At 36.6% G+C, this 19,322-nt stretch overlaps 1 protein-coding gene across 2 annotated transcripts in view; it reads left to right on the top strand.

Annotated features, from left to right (window-relative positions):
* LARS2 (leucyl-tRNA synthetase 2, mitochondrial) overlaps positions 1 to 19,322 on the top strand; it is a 67,605-nt gene that overhangs the window by 4,739 nt on the left and 43,544 nt on the right. For both annotated transcript variants that reach the window (XM_007424994.4, XM_025164634.2), the window contains exons 4-7: positions 12,498 to 12,589; positions 14,066 to 14,126; positions 15,306 to 15,395; positions 17,062 to 17,205. In XM_007424994.4, coding sequence (XP_007425056.1) covers positions 12,498 to 12,589; positions 14,066 to 14,126; positions 15,306 to 15,395; positions 17,062 to 17,205 — 387 coding nt within the window. The remainder of the gene's footprint in view (positions 1 to 12,497; positions 12,590 to 14,065; positions 14,127 to 15,305; positions 15,396 to 17,061; positions 17,206 to 19,322) is intronic.

Below are 19,322 nucleotides of genomic sequence, written 5' to 3'. Positions count from 1 at the left end.
AAGCCATGGGCAGGATAACATGATAAAGTTCTGCAAGGTTTTAAAGTTTAAATTCTTGTGGGCAAGCATTGGTACCTTCAACTGGGCTTGAAAGTAAATAAGTGGCAACTCACAATGTTGTGCTGATTTTACAAGCTTTCTGCCGGCAGTTGAGACTTTTGGCAGGGGTAATGTGTACTTGCATTGCTATCTTCTGGGTAGGATAGAAAGAGAAAAAAGTGACAACTCCACCCACAGCTGACTTAGGCTGTGCCCAGTGTTGATGGGTGCCCCTACAACAAAAGAAGTTAGTTATTTTAAGTATAAAGTCAGGTTCATAGAATTGTAAAGGTGGAAAGGACATCAGCAATCATCTAGTCCAGCCTCTGCTCAGTGCAGGATCTACTAGTGCATCTGTAATGAATAGGTTGACCTCTCTCTCTCTCTCTCTCTCTCTCTCTCTCTCTCTATATATATATATATATATATATATTAAAAGGTGCGATAAAAATATCATCATCATCATCCAGACTTGAGTGAATGAGAATTCACCAATTCATGCTGACAGCCACTGGTTCAGGTCCTGCCCACTGGGACAATAGAGGCAACCCTTCAGATACTGCCTGCTGCTATCATAGCTCCCTTAGTTATTTTTTTTTTCCTGTAGGAAAAATGTATCTAGATTCTTTAATCATTCTTCATAGGACTTGGTTCTGAGATCCTTCACCATCTTGATAGCCCTTCTCTGAACTTGCTCCAGATTTTGAACTGTGATGCCCAGAACTGAAGAAATTATTTCAAATGGTCTGATCAGGACAGAGTAGACTGGATGATTTCTTACCTTCAGATCAGGACTTTTATGTTCTTCTTAATGCACCCCAAAATAGCATTTGCATTTTGAGGAGCTGCATCACACTGCTGGTTCATGTTTATCTCGTGGTCTGCAGGGACATTCAGATCCTTTTCACATATACTAATGCCAGCCAGGCTTCCCCCATCCTGTACTTGTTACTTTCATTATTCCTATACAGATATAGAACTATACATTTATTCTTGCTAAATTACATCATAGTCATTTTATCCTACTGCTCAAGCCTGTCCTGATCTTTTTGGATGTTTTCTTTTCCTCTGAAGGATTAGCTACCCCTCTTAGTTTATGTCATCTGAAAATTTCCCCAACCATACACTTTAACTAATAAATTACAGTGAAAAGGTACAGCAGTGATTGCTTACATGTGGAGCCCTTCTGCCTGGAACACCTCTTTTGGAAATGGTTGTTTTTGCATTGATTAATCAGTTCTTTTGAATGGAGTTCAAAGGGTTAAGCAAATGCTTCATTGGAAAACAGAAAGCTGATGAACAACTTAAGAATTTATTGATGGTTTGTGGGAAAACAAACATTCACATTAAGAAAAATAAATTTTTCACCAAAATACTGTGGAATGATATGAAAGAATGTAGGCCTGGCCTTGGGAATGGAAAAGAATGAGCGAGCCATTAAGGGGGGACTTTTAGAAATGATTACTCAGTCCTGAGAAAAAGGAAAGTGAGAAAGAAACTCAAAATAATCCTGCCTTGATAAGATGGGTCAGGGAGAAACTCTGTTGAGCTTTCAAAATTTTGTTTTACTATCTACAAAAATATTCCTGGAATCCCTGCCAGGCCTGTTTCTTGACCTTGCCTACTTCAAAAAGCTGACAGGTGAGGATGGAGGGGAACTCACTGCCATTAGGGGTAGCACACCTTTCAAATTTGAAAAGAAGTGTGGAGAGATTGGGCCAAAACTCTCAGCCCACCTGTTACGTTGCTGCCCTCTACAAGCCTTGGTCACTGCGAAAAAATGAGCAACAATCCTCCCAGCAACAGAAGTCTGCCACCATCTCATCATATAATTTTGAATATATTTACTCTGAAGTAAGTCTCCATGTAAATAAGTACAACAAATAACCTCATGGCATGATAAAGACTAACAACTGTTTTGTTGCATCAGTTTTTATAGGGCATAATCCACTTCCTCAGATGTATGGAGTAGAGTTCTGGGGAAGGTGTACCATAGGTACTACTGTCTGTGCATATGAAGTACTTTATAAAATAAAATTCTTATATTTGCTACAAAAGGCTAACACATTTTTTCTCCTGTACCCTCAGGTGAATAGGCGGGTAGGTTGGGAAGTTGTTGCAGGAAAAGTATTTGTTCTTATGAGAAGCCTGTCTATACCACAGACTCCTTCCCCCACTTTTGTTATTAAGAATATGTTTTTATTGAGCTGGATTTTGCCATTTTTTTTTACAAAAAGCTGTGTCTACTGCCAGATGTATAATTTTATTAATTAGAATATTTTCATGGATTTTATCTAATATATCAACTATATTTTTGAGCTTTAATACAAATTCAGTAGTTTTATATAATATATCAAAGTAGCAAAGAACAAATGATTCAGAAACTGGGGAACCAGTGGGAGTATCCATATGTTATATTCCGTATTTTTATTCCTCTCCTCCTTCTCTTCTTACAAGAGAATTACAAGAAATGGCTCTCTAATTGTGCCAGGATATTTTATTTGAGGCTGTCCTTACCAATTCCTTTACCTTCCTTTTTTTTTTTTTTTTTTTATTTTAAATGATATTATTTGAACTCATGTTTTCTTGAATATTGCATTTATTTTGAATATTGGCCAGTCTCCACAACTCAGAAAAGTGCATTTTCATAAGCACCTTTAGAATCTATTCACAGCCTGGACTGCAGAGACAATGGAATTGAAACAAGGATTTTCCTGAATGTATTTTGAAGGCTACATTAGTCTCCATGGTAACAGAAAAATACATCTGCTTCTGAGATTAATCTATGGATAATTGACAGTAGACTTGAAACCATTTGCACTAATGTTATCTTGTGCAATACACTTACCGTATGGTAACAACCAAATCTCTCTCCGTTGCATTCACTAGTCAGTATTTCTTTTTAAAGAAATGTTTCCTGGAAGAACATTTTAAATACTGTATAGTATTTACAGATGTCTGTACATTTGGGCACAGTTAATTAGCCATTTTTTTTAATTGCCATGCCTTCACTCTCCCACAGATCAGATTTGGTAGATGAGAATATTTTCTGCCTTGTTGCCAAGCTCTATGAGAGTTAGCAGTAGTGCCTTGCACTGATCATGATGAGATGAAAAGAAAACAAGATTGCACAATATGGAAGCTTTAAATAAAATCCACAAGTTTTGCCATTTAAATTCGTGTTTCTCAATCTAAGTAACTTTAAGATGTGTGGACTTCAACTCCCAGAATTCACAATATAAAACCCTTTTAAACTTTGAAATAATTAGAATACAAGAGTCCAGAAGGAGCATATAAAGTAATTTGGAAAAATAAGCAGATAGCTGATAGAAGATACAAGTGGTTTTTATTTTTTATTTTTAAATGGCAACCCTTGCAGAGATCTGGAGAATTCTTATTGCTTCCATGCAAGAAATTAAGGCTTAAGAGCTGACCTAACTGGCATTTAACCCCTGTAAGAATCTCACATATAATACATAATTATGCAACAAGGTGCTGGAGTAGATGACATCAAATACACATGCTTAAAAAAACAAAGTGGGGAATGATTATTTTATCTTTTTTTAATAGTAATTTTATTAAAAATTACAATTACAATAGAAACTAATACAAACTAAAAAAAGAATAAAAAAATAGAAGGTGCAGAAAAGAAGAAATAGAAAAATAGAAAAGAAAGAAAAGAAAGAATATAGTAAAGAAGAAAATATATAAAGAAAATACATCCCCCTTCATCACAAGTATAAACAATTTTAGTAATTTATCACCTTCTCTTAAAATACAACACATGATCTCTTCTTCCCATATCCCATCTCTTAACTATCAACAAATCCTTAAAGCCTCATCATTTCAGTCCTGATCAGCAAAAGTCCATTAAGGGTTATCAGAGGTAACAGCATACTGTATCTATTTTAACCTTGATCAAATAAACCAACTTTATATTCCTTCCTTTTACTTCTAACAATCTTGATCTTTAGTCCCTTCAAATAATGTCCTAGAACTTGATTTCTTTTCATTTTTTTCTTTATCCCTTCTTACAAAATTCTTCAAAACTTTAAATTTATACTTTAAACTTTTAGGAAAATTACCCAGGTCACTGTCTTGGTTTGTTATTTGTATATCCCTTTTAATCATTAAGACATCAGCTGGTTTCTTTTCTATGTCCAGTGTAACATCTTTTTCCATATCATTCTTGTAGCCTGTCATTTTTAAATCTACTTTCAAATCAGTCTCAATCTTGTCAGGTAAAAATTGCTCCTTTTCCATAACATTGTTTAAACACAGTCTATCTATAGAGGCAGATACTCTTAAAATTAACTTCTGGGTCCATTGTTCAAAAATATCCTTCAGTATGTCCAATGTTAAAATGTTTTGCTTCATTCTGTATTTGTAAGTCAAGTTTGAGTTTTCTTCTCTTTTAATTGTAATCTTTAGTTCCTTCTAGTTCCCTCTAGTGTCCAATTTTTATGGTCTTATTATTTTTTCAAAAGAAAAGCATTTTTTCATGGGAATGATTCTTTATAATTAATTCCAAAATCTTATTTCAAATTTATCTTGATCCATAGTCCATTTGTAACTTTCTAAAATCAAAGTTTTAACCACCCTTTTGCTCTTTATTCCAAAAAAAATATTTTTTTAGCCCTTAAGCTTGTATTTAAAACTTCTTTTGCTAAGGATTGAAGGAAACTTACCCGGTGCTGTAAAACCTGTCAATCCAAAGGCTCCCAATGGCTGAAAAGCAGTTAACAAGCAATTTCTGAAAATGATTAGAAAAGGAAGTATGCAAACCCAGTGTCCTTTCAAAGGTGCCAACCGCAAGATGGTTATTCCCTTGTCTCCCAGAGCACTAAACCTGCCAGAGACTGCTGTCTTGCGGTCTCCTTGCAAGGAGCAACTGTCTGGAGCACTTAACATAAAATACAGTAAAATAAGAAAATGAATAAAAAAGAAAAAGTAATATATAGTAATGAGATAAGAACAAAGTAGCATTCTAATACTCTACACAATACTGCATAATATAACCAGAAATCAATCCAAAGCTAATTTACTATTAGTAAAGTATGAGTTCTGCAGACTGGAAATGCAAACTTAGTAACAGCTTGTGTTGCTTTAGAGTCTTTATCTGCCAGAAGAATTTTACATACAATTCATCTGATCGTCTGGTGAATGGTCTAATCATGGGTGTTAGAAGCTCACTATGCATATCACCAGAGAAGTCACAATAAAGTAATACATGGGCAAGTGGTTCAGTGTCCCTGGATTGACAGGGATAAGTTCTTTCTGCATAGGGGTTTTTCTCAAGCTTACCCTCCACTGCAGCTGATGGCAAGTTGTCAAAGTACTACAGTTTAAAGGTCCAATGGAATTTATTAACTAAGAGCTGGCTAAGATGCTAGGATGGTTTGAAACAGAAGTTACTGTGTCCCAATTATATTCCAGCTGGTATTTTGCTGGATTCAGTTTGCAATTCTGGGTCAAAGATCTTTTGTCTAAGAGTTGCTCTTACCTGTTTTTGTCTCAGTGGCAACTGGGCCTCTGGTGCAAAATTTGTCTCCAATTTACTGTTTCCAGGTAGATTAGAATTTGTCTAGCAAGAGATGTCAAATTTCAGAGCTGAAGATGAATTTCTAGCCAGTATTTGAAAATAATTAGCCTGAAGTAAGAAAGTAAAAAAAATGTGCATAATGAAATGTAATATAAAAAAATAGTAGTAATAATAACAGTTCTAAAAATAATAATACAATATTAATCTCACATAGTTTGTCTAGCAGTATTGAAATGCTTCAAAACACTGGCACTTTGAAAATTAAGTGATTTTTCCACTTTATGCCTCACATGAAGTTAGGACTATAGGCTGCGAAAAGCATAGGACTCCCACAAAAATAATTCAGGATTCTCAGTGTCCTGATTTTGCAATAATTGCAGTCATACTCATTAAGCAGTGATTTATTTTAACAGTGGTTTGTTGAAACAGCAATAGTAACCTATTTCATATATAAGACTGAGCCATAAACCAGTGGTTCCTGTTTTCTTCCATTGTGTAAACCACTACAGCTGCATCAAAAGCTTTTGAGGACAATCACATAAGCCAAGAGTTGGCAAAGTAGGACTTTTCAGGAACCACCATACATATGATATCCTAGATGGCACCCACAAGACTTCAATATTAAATAAAAATGCATTTTAAAAAAGTATTTACCACAAACTTTAGAGATTCTAAAATATCACAATATTTGGATGTTGTCATATGAGTTAAATGATTGCTTGAGATTGGGGGATTGAAAACAATGGATTTCCAAATCAATTAATGGCCAGAAAGACAAAAAAATAATTGCTAAAATCTCAAACAAACTCAACTGTCCTTGCAGAACCCTTGTGGTCCTCAGACCACAATTGGGAGATGTTGCCACAAACCATGATTTATAAACAATAACTGGGTTCACACATCACACTAAGCCAGTACCAAAGAAACCACACTATGGCTTAGCAAGAAAATTCAATACAAGTTTCTCTAACCCTACCAGGCATAGCCAATATTCATTCATTCATTCATTCATTCATTCATTCATTCATTCATTCATTCATTCAATCATTCATTCAATTTATATAATTGGAGATAGACAAGGAAATGCAAGGGAATAATAATATCAGAACATGGGGTAAGGTTATTTAAGAGCTTCATTGCAATTTAAAGACATTGAGAGAGAGCTATGGGTTTCAGTGGAAGCCCACAATTCTAATACAGTAATATAGCTTTCCATCCTTAGGGTAGAAGCAGGCAGATTTGTCCAAAATGCTAAAAGTGCAGTTTTCACTGATTTATTTATTCAATGTATTTGGCCACCCACTTTCAAAGTGACTTTGCATGGCTAACTGGGTTAAACTGTCACAGTACAAATGCAACAATAAACAATAAAACACACAATTTCAGCAATGCAGTATGACATTCATATACAGTGGGGCAAAAAAGTATTTAGTCAGCCACCAATTGTGCAAGTTCTCCCACTTAAAAAGATGAGAGAGGCCTGTAATTTTCATCATAGGTATACCTCAACTATGAGAGACAAAATGGGGGGAAAATCCAGAAAATCACATTCTCTGATTTTTAAAGAATTTATTTGCAAATCATGGTGGAAAATAAGTATTTGGTCAATATCAAAAGTTCATCTCAATACTTTGTTATATATCCTTTGTTGGCAATGACAGAGGTCAAACGTTTTCTGTAAGTCTTCACAAGGTTTTCACACACTGTTGCTGGTATTTTGGCCCATTCCTCCATGCAGATCTCCTCTAGAGCAGTGATGTTTTGGGGCTGTTGCTGGGCAACACGGACTTTCAACTCCCTCCAAAGGTTTTCCATGGGGTTGAGATCTGGAGACTGGCTAGGCCACTCCAGGACTTTGAAATGCTTCTTACGAAGCCACTCCTTCGTTGCCCGGGCGGTGTGTTTGGGATCATTGTCATGCTGAAAGACCCAGCCACATTTCATCTTCAATGCCCTTGCTGATGGAAGGAGGTGTTCACTCAAAATCTCACGATACATGGCCCCATTCATTCTTTCCTTTACACGGATCAGTCGTCCTGGTCCCTTTGCAGAAAAACAGCCCCAAAGCATGATGTTTCCACCCCCATGCTTCACAGTAGGTATGGTGTTCTTTGGATGCAACTCAGCATTCTCTCTCCTCCAAACACAACAAGTTGAGTTTAGACCAAAACATTCTACTTTGGTTTCATCTGACCATATGACATTCTCCCAATCCTCTTCTGGATCATCCAAATGCTCTCTAGCAAACTTCAGACGGGCCCAGACATGTACTGGCTTAAGCAGGGGACACATCTGGCACTGCAGGATTTGAGTCCCTGGCGGCGTAGTGTGTTACTGATGGTAGCCTTTGTTACTTTGGTCCCAGCTCTCTGCAGGTCATTCACTAGGTCCCCCCATGTGGTTCTGGGATTTTTGCTCACTGTTCTTGTGATCATTTTGATCCCACAGGGTGAGATCTTGCATGGAGCCCCAGATCGAGGGAGATTATCAGTGGTCTTGTATGTCTTCCATTTTCTAATGATTGCTCCCACAGTTGATTTCTTCACACCAAGCTGCTTGCCTATTGCAGATTCAGTCTTCCCAGCCTGGTGCAGGTCTACAATTTTGTTTCTGGTGTCCTTCAACAGCTCTTTGGTCTTGGCCATAGTGGAGTTTAGAGTGTGACTGTTTGAGGCTGTGGACAGGTGTCTTTTATACTGATAACAAGGTCAAACAGGTGCCATTATTACAGGTAACGAGTGGAGGACAGAGGAGCCTCTTAAAGAAGTAGTTACAGGTCTGTGAGAGCCAGACATCTTGCTTGTTTGTAGGTGACCAAATACTTATTTTCCACCATGATTTGCAAATAAATTCTTTAAAAATCAGACAATGTGATTTTCTGGATTTTTCCCCCCATTTTGTCTCTCATAGTTGAGGTATACCTATGATGAAAATTACAGGCCTCTCTCATCTTTTTAAGTGGGAGAACTTGCACAATTGGTGGCTGACTAAATACTTTTTTGCCCCACTGTATTTATTGCAGACTCAAACTCAGAAGGAGATTCTAACCTCAAATTGGTATGCTAAAGGATACCAATGGACAGATAGTAATTGATTCAAAGGAGATCAAACTAAGATGGAAGGGGTATACTGAAACATTGTGCAGTAGAGATGTCAACATGCAAGATACAGTAGAAGATACTCCCTACTTAAAAGAACGTCTAGTACTAGAAGATGAAATTAGATCAGCACTCTGGTCATTACCAAGTCGGGAAGGTTATAGGAACTGATGGAATACCCACTGAAATATGGCAAGAAACAGAAGAAGAAGTAATAAAGATTCTAATCAAACTATGCCAGCAAACCTGGAGAATGACATAGTAGCCAACCAATTGGAAGAGGCCAATCTATATTCCAATACCAAAAAAAGGAGTCTTAACAGTGTGCAAACTATTGTACAATATCCTTAATTATACATGCTAGCAAAATAATTCAACACAGATTAGAGCCCTACATGGAAAAAGAGATGCCAGATGTTCAAACTGGCTTTCAAAAAGGCTGAGGAAAACAAGATATTATTGCTGATGCATGTAATTGAGAAAGCCAAAGAATACCAGAAAAGAAGTCAGTATGTGCTTCATTGATTATAGAAAGGCCTTTGATTGTATTGACCATGTCAAGCTATGGAAAGTGGTCAGAAAAATGGGAATCCCAGAACATCTCGTCCTCATGAGAAATGTATGTACAGGTCAGGAAACCACGGTACAGATAGAACATGGTAAAACAGACTAGCTCCAGATGAGCAAAGGAGTGTGACAAGGCTGTATATTCTCCCCTTATTTATTCAATCTGTATGGTAAATTTATAGTAAGGGAAGCGGGATTGGAAGAAGGTGAGCTAGTTTTAAAATCTGAGGAAGAAACATCAGTAACCTGTATTATGTTGATGAGAGTACTCTGCTAACCCAAAATGCAAAGGATCTGCATGGTCTAGTAATAAAAGTTAAGGAGCAAAGTGAAAAAATGGCACTAAAATTAAATATAAAAAACAACAGGTAGAACAACCAGCTTTAGAATTCGCAATGAAAATTTCAAAGTGGTGGATAGCTTCTGCTTTTTAGGCTCAACCATCAGCTGTAAAGGAATCAACAGTCAAGAAATATGCCACAGACTAACACTTGGTAGAGCAGCCATGAAGGCATTGGAAAAGATATTCAAATGTTGTGATGTCTCTATACCTACAAAGTTCAGAATCGTGCAAGCCATGGTATTCCCCGTGATACTCTATGGAAGTGAAAGATGGACTTTCAAAAAGCAGGATAGGAAGTCTATTGGTGTTTTTGAACTTTGGTGTTGAAGAAGACTCCTGAGAATATTGTGGACATCCAAGAAAATGAATAAATGGATCATCAGACAAATCAGTTGAGAGTTCTCACTTGAGATGCAAATGACCAGGTTCAAATTATCCTGGACACATTATGAGAAGACCTAGCTCTCTGTAGAAGGCTCTAATGCTGGGAAAGGTGGAAGGAAAGAGAAGAAGAGCAGCAGCAAGGTGGATGGACTGTTACAGTGGCAGTGGGTGAAAGACCAGGTTACGGATAGATTGTCACGGAGAAAATCTATCTCTGTAGTTGCTAGGAGTTGAAAACGCCTTGATGGCACATAATCAATAATCATAAGTCATTGTGGCTCAGTGCCTGGGGAAAGAACCAGGTCTTCAAGGACTTCTTAAAGGCTGGCAGGGTTGGGACCAAGCTGAATCTTAGGGAGAGATGCTATTCCATATTATATTATAGGGCCTAAAGGAACATCTTCTTTACCTGGTGTAATTACAGTATCTGCTGATCATTACAAGAAAGAAGAAAATGACATTTAATTGCAGCCCATTTTATATACAAAGGAAAACAACCCTGTTCGTTTCTTAGATTTTCATTATATTGTGCAGAGCTGATCAACGAATAATCTTTCTTAATTTTGTGCATTGTTTCTAATGATATATGAAATTCTGGTGCATTAAGAGAGGAATAAAGTAGAATGTCATAGTGCTCATGGAAAAAAAAATACTAGAGTGATAATTACTGCATAATTTTCTATTGCTAATATGCCAAGATTATACTATTAAGATAAGAGATTGAATATAAAACCCAAAGCCTCGTAGCTTTTCAGAGACCAGGAAATCTGAACATTTAGCTATTTTTGAAATTAAGTGATTCGTTTCTGCTTTATTCTTAATCATTCTAACTCAATCTAAAATTGTGATTCCAAATATTTAATACATTTTAAGTTAGTACACTTGTGTATATAACAAAGCTGCTGTTTCTAAAATATTTATTATTATATGACAATGCAACTAAAGTTTGTAACAAAACAGTGCTGGTTATATTATTTGGATAACTAATATTGACTTCTTTATTTTTAATAATTATTTGCTTCTGTTTTAATCCATAGCTAGGATATATCTTGTTCAGATAAATTTGTAGCATGTACATATTGGTATTGGTTTCTAAACAACCAATAGCTTCTTGCAAGGCTCAGCTGTTTGCAGAAGTAAATTGTGCAAATTACAAACCTAGTAGACATGTCCTCAGACTGATTTGACTTATTCCATAAAGGCCTGTTCAGATAAGTCTGAAATAGATGCAGCTGAATGATTTCCTATTATGTGAATGATAAGACTTATTAAATGATATTGTGTTGAGTAGATTTGGTAAAAATCAGGAGGATCCATAATACTTTTTTCTATTCTTTGTACATAATTACTATGCAAAGTAAACATCTGGTATTTTATTTTGCATAAGCTATACATGTTGCAGAATTCCATTTCTCTTTTTGGTTTGGGAACTAATTTATTTTCCCAGATAAGTAACTGTTGCATCCCTTTTCTACTTTACACCTGCTTTTTTATGTAGCAAACATAATAGCACATCGTCAAGATAGCTAGAATAATGTACTTTCCATTTATATTGCATTTAAAAATGGCACAGCCATGAAGCCACTGATAGGAAGAATAAGAAGGTCCAGTTTTTGTTCTAGAAAAAGAAAGTAAGATCTCATACATTTGTAATAATGTCATCTGAAAGGGGGCCCTTACCTGATAATTTGGAAATCTATCTACCTACTGAATGGTAAGAGACATGCTTACCACTGATTAGTATATTTATGGTCTCTTTCAGTTGTTTTTCTTTCATACAGGCAGAAAATCAAGCCTTGACAATAGTCTGATTTGGAATTTAGAATGAGCCACAGTTCTTTAGCATCTGGCTTACCAGGACCAAGCAAAGGTATCATTAAGGGCTGCCCAATTGCTCCCTTTTGGCTTCCCTTTCCAGAGGGATCAGTTAAACAAATCAAAAAGCCTTTGTAACTTACTTTAGCATTATGCACAAACTGGATCCTTGGCTTACCCGCCCTTACAAGCCAGAATCATAAGGCAGAGTTAGTTCCTGATCAGTCTATTTAAATTAAACAAAAAACACCAGCTGAACAGGATATGTGCTGATGGAAGTATCAGGAAGCAAAAAATAATAATAATAATAATAAAAAAAAATTTTGAGAGCAAACCCCATTCCGTTCTAGCACTGAAGATGTTACCTAGCCAGGTAATGAAACGTTTGCAAGAAAACAATCAAGTGGAGAGAAACCCCCAAGGACTCCACAGTTCAACCCTGAGCTACACGTATTTGCTTCTATTGGTTAAAAAAAAAATTGTTATAAGTGTATGTGTAGCACTTTTAGCATGCACACTAGGTGTGACTGTTTTCAAGTAAGACAAAAAATATCCTGTATGTTATATTTAAAGTGAAATTGTTTGTGACAAGTGCAGTTTGGATGATTTTGTGACAGAGTGAAAATGCTGAATTTGGAAACATGTTTCATTATTTTGAGCCCTGAAGCTCTGGAAAGTGACAAAAATGACATTTCTTGTTTTTGCACAGGTGATAAATCCAATGGGATGGGATGCATTTGGATTACCAGCAGAGAATGCAGCAGTTGAGCATGGATTTCATCCTGCAGAGTGGACCCAAAGGTTTTGTTTTTCCAGCTCCTTGACTAATATGGCAGTACAGAAATCGTCATAGTGGGAGGAAAGCCGTGTTTGTGTAGGGTAGCCAAAAAACAGAAGAAATCTTGTAGTGCCTTTTTTGACTAGTGAATTTTAGTAAAAGTCATACGTTTTCATGAGTGACTGCTCACTTCATCAGATGCCTAGAGTTGCTTGACTGATGTAGGATTTTAATGCGGATGTGGAGGCAGGGAAGGGGAGACAACGTGGTTGTACCAGATGCAGATTACTTGTGAGACAGATTACAAGTAACTTATCGATTAAGTATTGTAATTTTGACATATGTGAGTTCAGCAATTTCTCACTCAGTTGTGCTGTTAAAGTCTCTCCTTTCTAAAACGGTCAGTTTGAGATCTGCAATAGAATGTCCTGGGTGTTTGAAATGCTCTGATATTAGTTTGTCCTTGTTTTGAGTCCTGATATCAAACTTGTGCCAATTAATTCTTTTCCACAAAGCTTGCCCTATGTAGAATCCAGAAGGACATTGATGGCAGATTATATTATATAGGGGAAGAGCATGTGAAGGTGCCTCTAAACTTGTATGTATTTGTTGGGCCCTGTGCTATTGGTGTAGATGTGGGGACAAAATAGACATTTAGTTTTGTTGCAGGGTCTAGTTCCTGTGTTAGCATCATTGTCATGTTTCTTGTTGCTTGTGATAATCTTATTCAGATTGGGTGGTAGTCTGTATGCTGGTATGGGCCTGCCACCCAGTTCCTGAGAAGGTGCAATATAATTGTCCATTATGGGCTGTAGCTAATTAATAATGAGTTTGAGTGGTTTGAACTGATTTTTAATAAATCCTCCTGGGAACTGATCTGGCTCTGTTGATTTGTCTACTGATCTCGTTGGGTAAATAATTTGATCTCATTGGGTGGGTGGTTCACCATTCCAGAGATTAAAATTTGCATCTACCTGTCTTCCCCTCTTTCCCCTCACCTCATCCCAATTTAAATCATCAGTTTAGTTACTCCATGCATCTGATGAAAGGAGTTGTAGCTCATGAACGCTTATGCCTTTTAATAAAATGTGCTAGTCAGAAAAGGTGCTGCAGTAATGAAGTGGGAATTTGTCATACACTGATTGCTGTACTTAATCCTTCCTATATTCATTTACCCCTCTTTCTACAGAGAAAGTCACAAGTTTTAATCACATGTTGAAGAATATATCTTTCATTAGAGTTTGTCTATAAATTTGTTTGGCTCAAAAACCTGGGATTATGCATACATTCCCCTGTTTTGCTATCTGTTGTCTCTTAAATTGAATGGGGAAGGTCACAGTTTAGGAAGTAACAGTCTTGCAAAAATATTGCAGCAAAATGAATGATGGTTAGAGCAATTGTGCAGATTGGAGGAACTCTTCCTGTTCTAACCATAATGTTTCACATTGGAGAATTGTTAAGTTGATAAAATTTCACTGAGATTTTGTTTTGTCTTACAGTAATATTCAACACATGCGAGAGCAGCTTGATGTAATAGGCTTGTCTTTTAGCTGGGATCGGGTAAGTTTTTTTAAATATTTCAGATTTAAAATGTAATTGGTACATTTTAGAATGTAAATTGCCTATGAAGTATCTAAAGAATGTGCAGTTTCATATTGTTAAAATATGTGAAGCTACTCCTTTCCTCATGATTGTTTTTATATTAATTTTACTGTGTGACTCCTCACCCCTAGGAGCTGACAGTATTGAATTTGATAGGAAAAAACACAGAGAAAAGAGAAGGAGAGAGAAATGAGGGGAAACAGACAAATAAATGGATTTCAGTTACATGCACGTAGGCTTAGATGCAAGGGGATAGGCTGGAGAAAATAATATTTATTTCATAAGCACATAAATATTAAGTATTTTATAAATCATAAGATTAACAATGATAAAATCCTCTACTCAGGAATAAGATATAAATAAACAGGGACATGACAAAAAGAAGGTAATAAAATTGCCAGGGAAATTACTTCTGTACTCAATCCTGTTACTGTTTTTTCCTTTGCTTTGAATTAGAAAGCTGTTTAACTTTTGTTTGTGGCCAAAGTAATGCTTTGATCCTTGTGCTTGGTATCACGGCTAGAGGTATGCCAAATATTCTGAAGACAAAATACTCAGACCCTAAGACATCCCATTCTGTTCTCACTGGAAATGTTACAATGTTGGAACAGGGTGGGGCAACTTTAGGAAGTAGTTTGACCTTGAAACATGCCATTTTGACTGAAACAAGTTGGAATGAGTCATGTTAGGATCAAAGCACTTCCAGTAAGGGCCATTTCAAGATCAGGATAGGCCATTTTGGGGGATGGAATGCTTTGACCACAAAACATTTTGTGCAGTTTTAATCAAAACTTTTACAGAATCTTGAAAAGATGTCTCGGTGCTTGCCTGTCAAGTTCTATGTGTGGATTTTAATAATTTAACCCCTATCTACAAAATATTAAAAATGCTCCTTTTCTTCAAATGGTAGAAGATATATACTATTCTGCAAAATGAATGAGCTTATGTCTTTGCTGAACTGTGACTGTGGAGACCCCTCCCAGTCTAAGAAAGATTCCTCACTTGTTTTAATGGAGGAAATGCCAGACCTCCATGAATCCCACAAAGTACATAGGAGTTCTGCATCAGATAATTGTCTTCTGGATGAGTAACTTGTACTATGTTGATTTGATAGAATTGTTCTTTTTATGTTTACAGGAAATAATTACTTGCTCTCCTGAGTACTACAAGTGGACACAGTATCTTTTTATTAAACTTTATGAAGCTGGTTTAGTCTATCAGAATGAAGTAAGCTTTAATATTACTTTCAAATTCATACTTTAGGTTACCTTTCAAACCTTGAGTAATTACTGTTTGTGAAACAAGTATGAAACTCAAAAGATAAGAGCTGCATTCTATAGATCCTTGAAGGAAAGGAGCACACTGCCCATCATACAGCTAGTGAAAGATGATTACTTTTACTTAAGCATTTCTCCCTCTACATTTTGGTGTTTTTGTCTCCATTATGACAAGTGATGCAAATAAATAAAACACTACAGTTAATAACACATCAGTAAAAACAACAGAACCATAACATTAGAGAATCATAGGTGCCAGATTTTTAAAAAATACTTGCTAGCATCAGAACAAATAAATTTGTGTGCCAGGCAATTTTCCTTGAAGAGAATGCTCTAAACGGGGCACCATAGTCAAGAAGGTTTTCTGTCCCACTGAGGATGTCTCATCTCAGAAAGAAGATGAACGCATTAAAGATGCTGCAGTGGGAGGAGAGTTTCCAAAAATATAAGCTAGATTCACACAGTGCACTCAAACAGGGTTTGTTTTAACTATGGTTTATTGGATGAGCTACAGTGGTCTAATTCAGAAAAATAAAATAATGGCTTAGACATAACCATGGTTTATAACCACAGCTGGATTCACATGGCTTAGCACTATATTTTGCAGGTGGATACTGATATAAATGATTTTTCAGGCATTGAGGTTCCAATCTAGGTAGAGCATTTGATGTAAACATCAACTCCTTGCATTGAGCTTGGAAATGGTTTGGCAACAGTGAATTTATTTAAAAACAAGTGGAAGCTGTTTAAACTGGCCAGGTCCACTTACCACTCTAATTGCTGTATTTTGAACTAGCGGTGTGTCTGAAATGTCTTCCAGGACAGCTCCCTAATGCTATTTTGTTCTTATTGAATCCTGAGAGTAAAGGGAAGCTCCCCTAAATGCTGCTACCATACAAGTAGAATAACTTTTAAGGGATTGCATGAGACACCTTTTCCTGTAAAAGTCTTTCTGATATTTAAAGTAATTACTTTGTAGCCCTACAGAACAATGCCAGTAAATTGCACTGATTTCAGTCAAGGTTATTCACAGGCTCATGGTCTGCAACTCTAATATTCCAAAGAAAGAATTACTTTCTAGAATCAATCTTCTTCTGCTGCAATTGTCATTTGGACATTTTCTTGTTATATAAAAAGGGTATCAAATTCACGCAATCAAATTTATCAGATGCCTCCGGAAAGAATCCCATATTATTTACGTATGCTTTTCTTTTTTAAAAAAATGCAATTACAGTAAAAGAGTCAATAGACTTAGGCTTACTACAGCGAGCCCAGCAAGCTCTTAAGCAGCAGTGAGTGAAGATACCAAAGGAAAAAAAATTGCTTTGTGAAGGCTTTTTTTTAAGTATAATATATATTTTTTACTTTTAATTTCTCTCAAAGAGAGAATAAGCAAAATGTGATTTTAGCACAGGAGAGAGAAAAAATAGCTTGAGTAGCTCTAAAAAGGGATAATTGGGTGTTGCTCTGATTGGAAAAAAAGCTTTTGAAAAATGGTATGTGCTTCAGGGCCCGCAAAGTGTAAATATTTGTGCCAGTCTCCTGTTTGAAAAATTGCCTAGTTATGGGCTTGCTCATGCTAGTATTCCTTCTCTCTGATTCTGGACATCGCTTAGGCAACGGTGAATTGGGACCCAGTGGATCAGACTGTCCTTGCTAATGAACAAGTTGATGAAAATGGCTGTTCATGGCGTTCAGGAGCAAAGGTGGAAAAAAAATACCTCAAACAGTGGTTCATTAAGACAACTGCTTATGCAAAGGTGTGAGTATAAATGGTTTTGGAAAGGGTATTAGTGCTTGAAAAATCTAAACCACAAACACACCTATAGAATTATTATATTTTTTGGGGCCCTGCTCCTTTGGTGCCTTTATAACCACTTACAAAAATAGATGCAGTTGTATTAATATAATGTTCCTAGAGCAGCTTACTTCTCTAAAGAATGTCTTGCTATGAACAAATGTGTTAAAATGACAGGTCACGCTAACCTAACTTTTAATAAAATTTGCCCTTTTTAGCCAGTTTCTTTACATTCAGTCACAAACAGAGCACCTTTCTGTGTATGACAAAGATGAACTGAATGTCTTAAAGCCTGATTTAGCTACACTAAGAGAAAATGCCTTTGCCCAGTGTTTGGGATTCTGCCTTTCCTACATACCAGTATTTAAATACTGTAATGCGCTCTACATGGGGCTGCCCTTGAAAAGTATTTGGAAGCTTCAGTTGGTTCAGTATGTGGCAGCCTGCCTAGTTTTGTGCAAGTCTAGATTTGCACATGTGTCACCTCTTGTGGGAGCTGCATTGGCTGCCAATTTGCTTCCAGGTCCAATTCAAGATGTTGGTTATCACCTTTAAAGCCCTACATGGCTTGGGGGCAGGTTATTTGAAGGACCACCTTTTCCCATACCCACCAGATCGGGGAGTCAGGGTATGTTACAGGCTCCCCCCAATTAAGGAGGTCCACCTAATGGGACCGAGAAGAAGGGCCTTCTTTGTGGTGGCTCCCTCCCTGTGGAACATCATCCCCACAGAGATAAGATTGGCCCCCACCTTGATGCTCTTCCACAAGGCCCTGAAGACATGGTTTTGCCAGTGGGCCTGGGCATCCTAGGTCAATATGGAGCCTATCAAATGGCTAGTGTAAATGTGTTGTCGCCGGGGGGGCGCGTTGTAATGAGTTTTGTATCTGGGATTTTTATTCTTGTAAGCTGTCCGGAGTCACTGTGACTATTTAAATTGCTTAAATAAATACATAAATGGAGTAACCCCCTCCCCCAATCCTATTTGTGTTAATTGCTGAAGAGCTACTGTTGGATATGATATTGGAACTGTCTTTGAGAACTAGGCAATATTTGCTATTAATTCTTTTTCCTTTGTGGCAAACTGGAAGGATTTACTCACTTGTAAAATTCAAACTGAGTTTTTTTTTAAAAAAAATCTGTGTGGATTAAACATTTGTACTGAAAGAATATGTCCCTTATTGACAGACAGATTTAATTTCTTTTGTGTGTCTTTGGTACTTTCTACAGTGGATTCAGTAATCATGATATAGGACAAGTTTAATCCACAAAACAGCCATGGGCTAAATATGTGTGCCTCCCCCACCCCAAGAATTTATGTGGAATAATAAGCATAAGACTAAGAGATTGAAATATAGATGAAAGTCTAGATGAAGTTCAGGCATGTGCTTCCTAGTAGTGATGAAATGTTTATGTCTTGTTCATCTCTAAATGGAGATACCAATTATTGGACCCCCCCACCAAGATAAACCCTTTAATTTGGCTTCAGTTACTTTTATAAAATCTAAAGCAGCTTCTAAAACTATTTTCAGTTTTGTTAGTGTAAAAACTGTCTAGTTTCTCTGTATGTTGTTTTTCACCTATCAAGAAACTTATGCTCCTTGCCTAACATTAGAAACAGTTGAGACAAGAGCTGGAATGTATGTTCTCAAAAAATCCAGGGGATTCCATTATTTCTCTTCTTTTCTTAATAGAAATTTAAACCAGTCTCAACACCTGCTATTTTTCATGACTTATTAACTCACTGTACATGTTACTCACACATTCCAAAGAGACTTTAGCTAAATGCAGACTTCAGGTTTGAACAATAACTTCATTTTTCTCCATTACCGCCTCCCTTTAAACGTTTTGTTATTCAACATTTTACTTAATGAAGAACTCTTGCTATTTTGTGAACTTAACTGTCTTATTAAATTTATTGCCTAATGTGAATTCTGAAATGATCTTATATGCTGAAACCCCTCTTCTGTCAAGGACCTTTCCTTTGAACTGGGATTCAGAGCTTCCATCTGGTAAATCAGATGGGAGATTATATTACAGATGTTAAGAAAGAATTTGCTTACTTATCAGTGTCTTAAGT

Source organism: Python bivittatus, unplaced genomic scaffold (assembly GCF_059951505.1).
Source record: "Python bivittatus isolate LINGU-HERP-01145 unplaced genomic scaffold, Pbiv_v1 ctg000610_np1212, whole genome shotgun sequence".
NCBI lineage: Eukaryota > Metazoa > Chordata > Lepidosauria > Squamata > Pythonidae > Python > Python bivittatus.
Note: the sequence above shows the minus strand (reverse complement) of the source record. Positions and strands in the feature narration are given on the sequence as shown.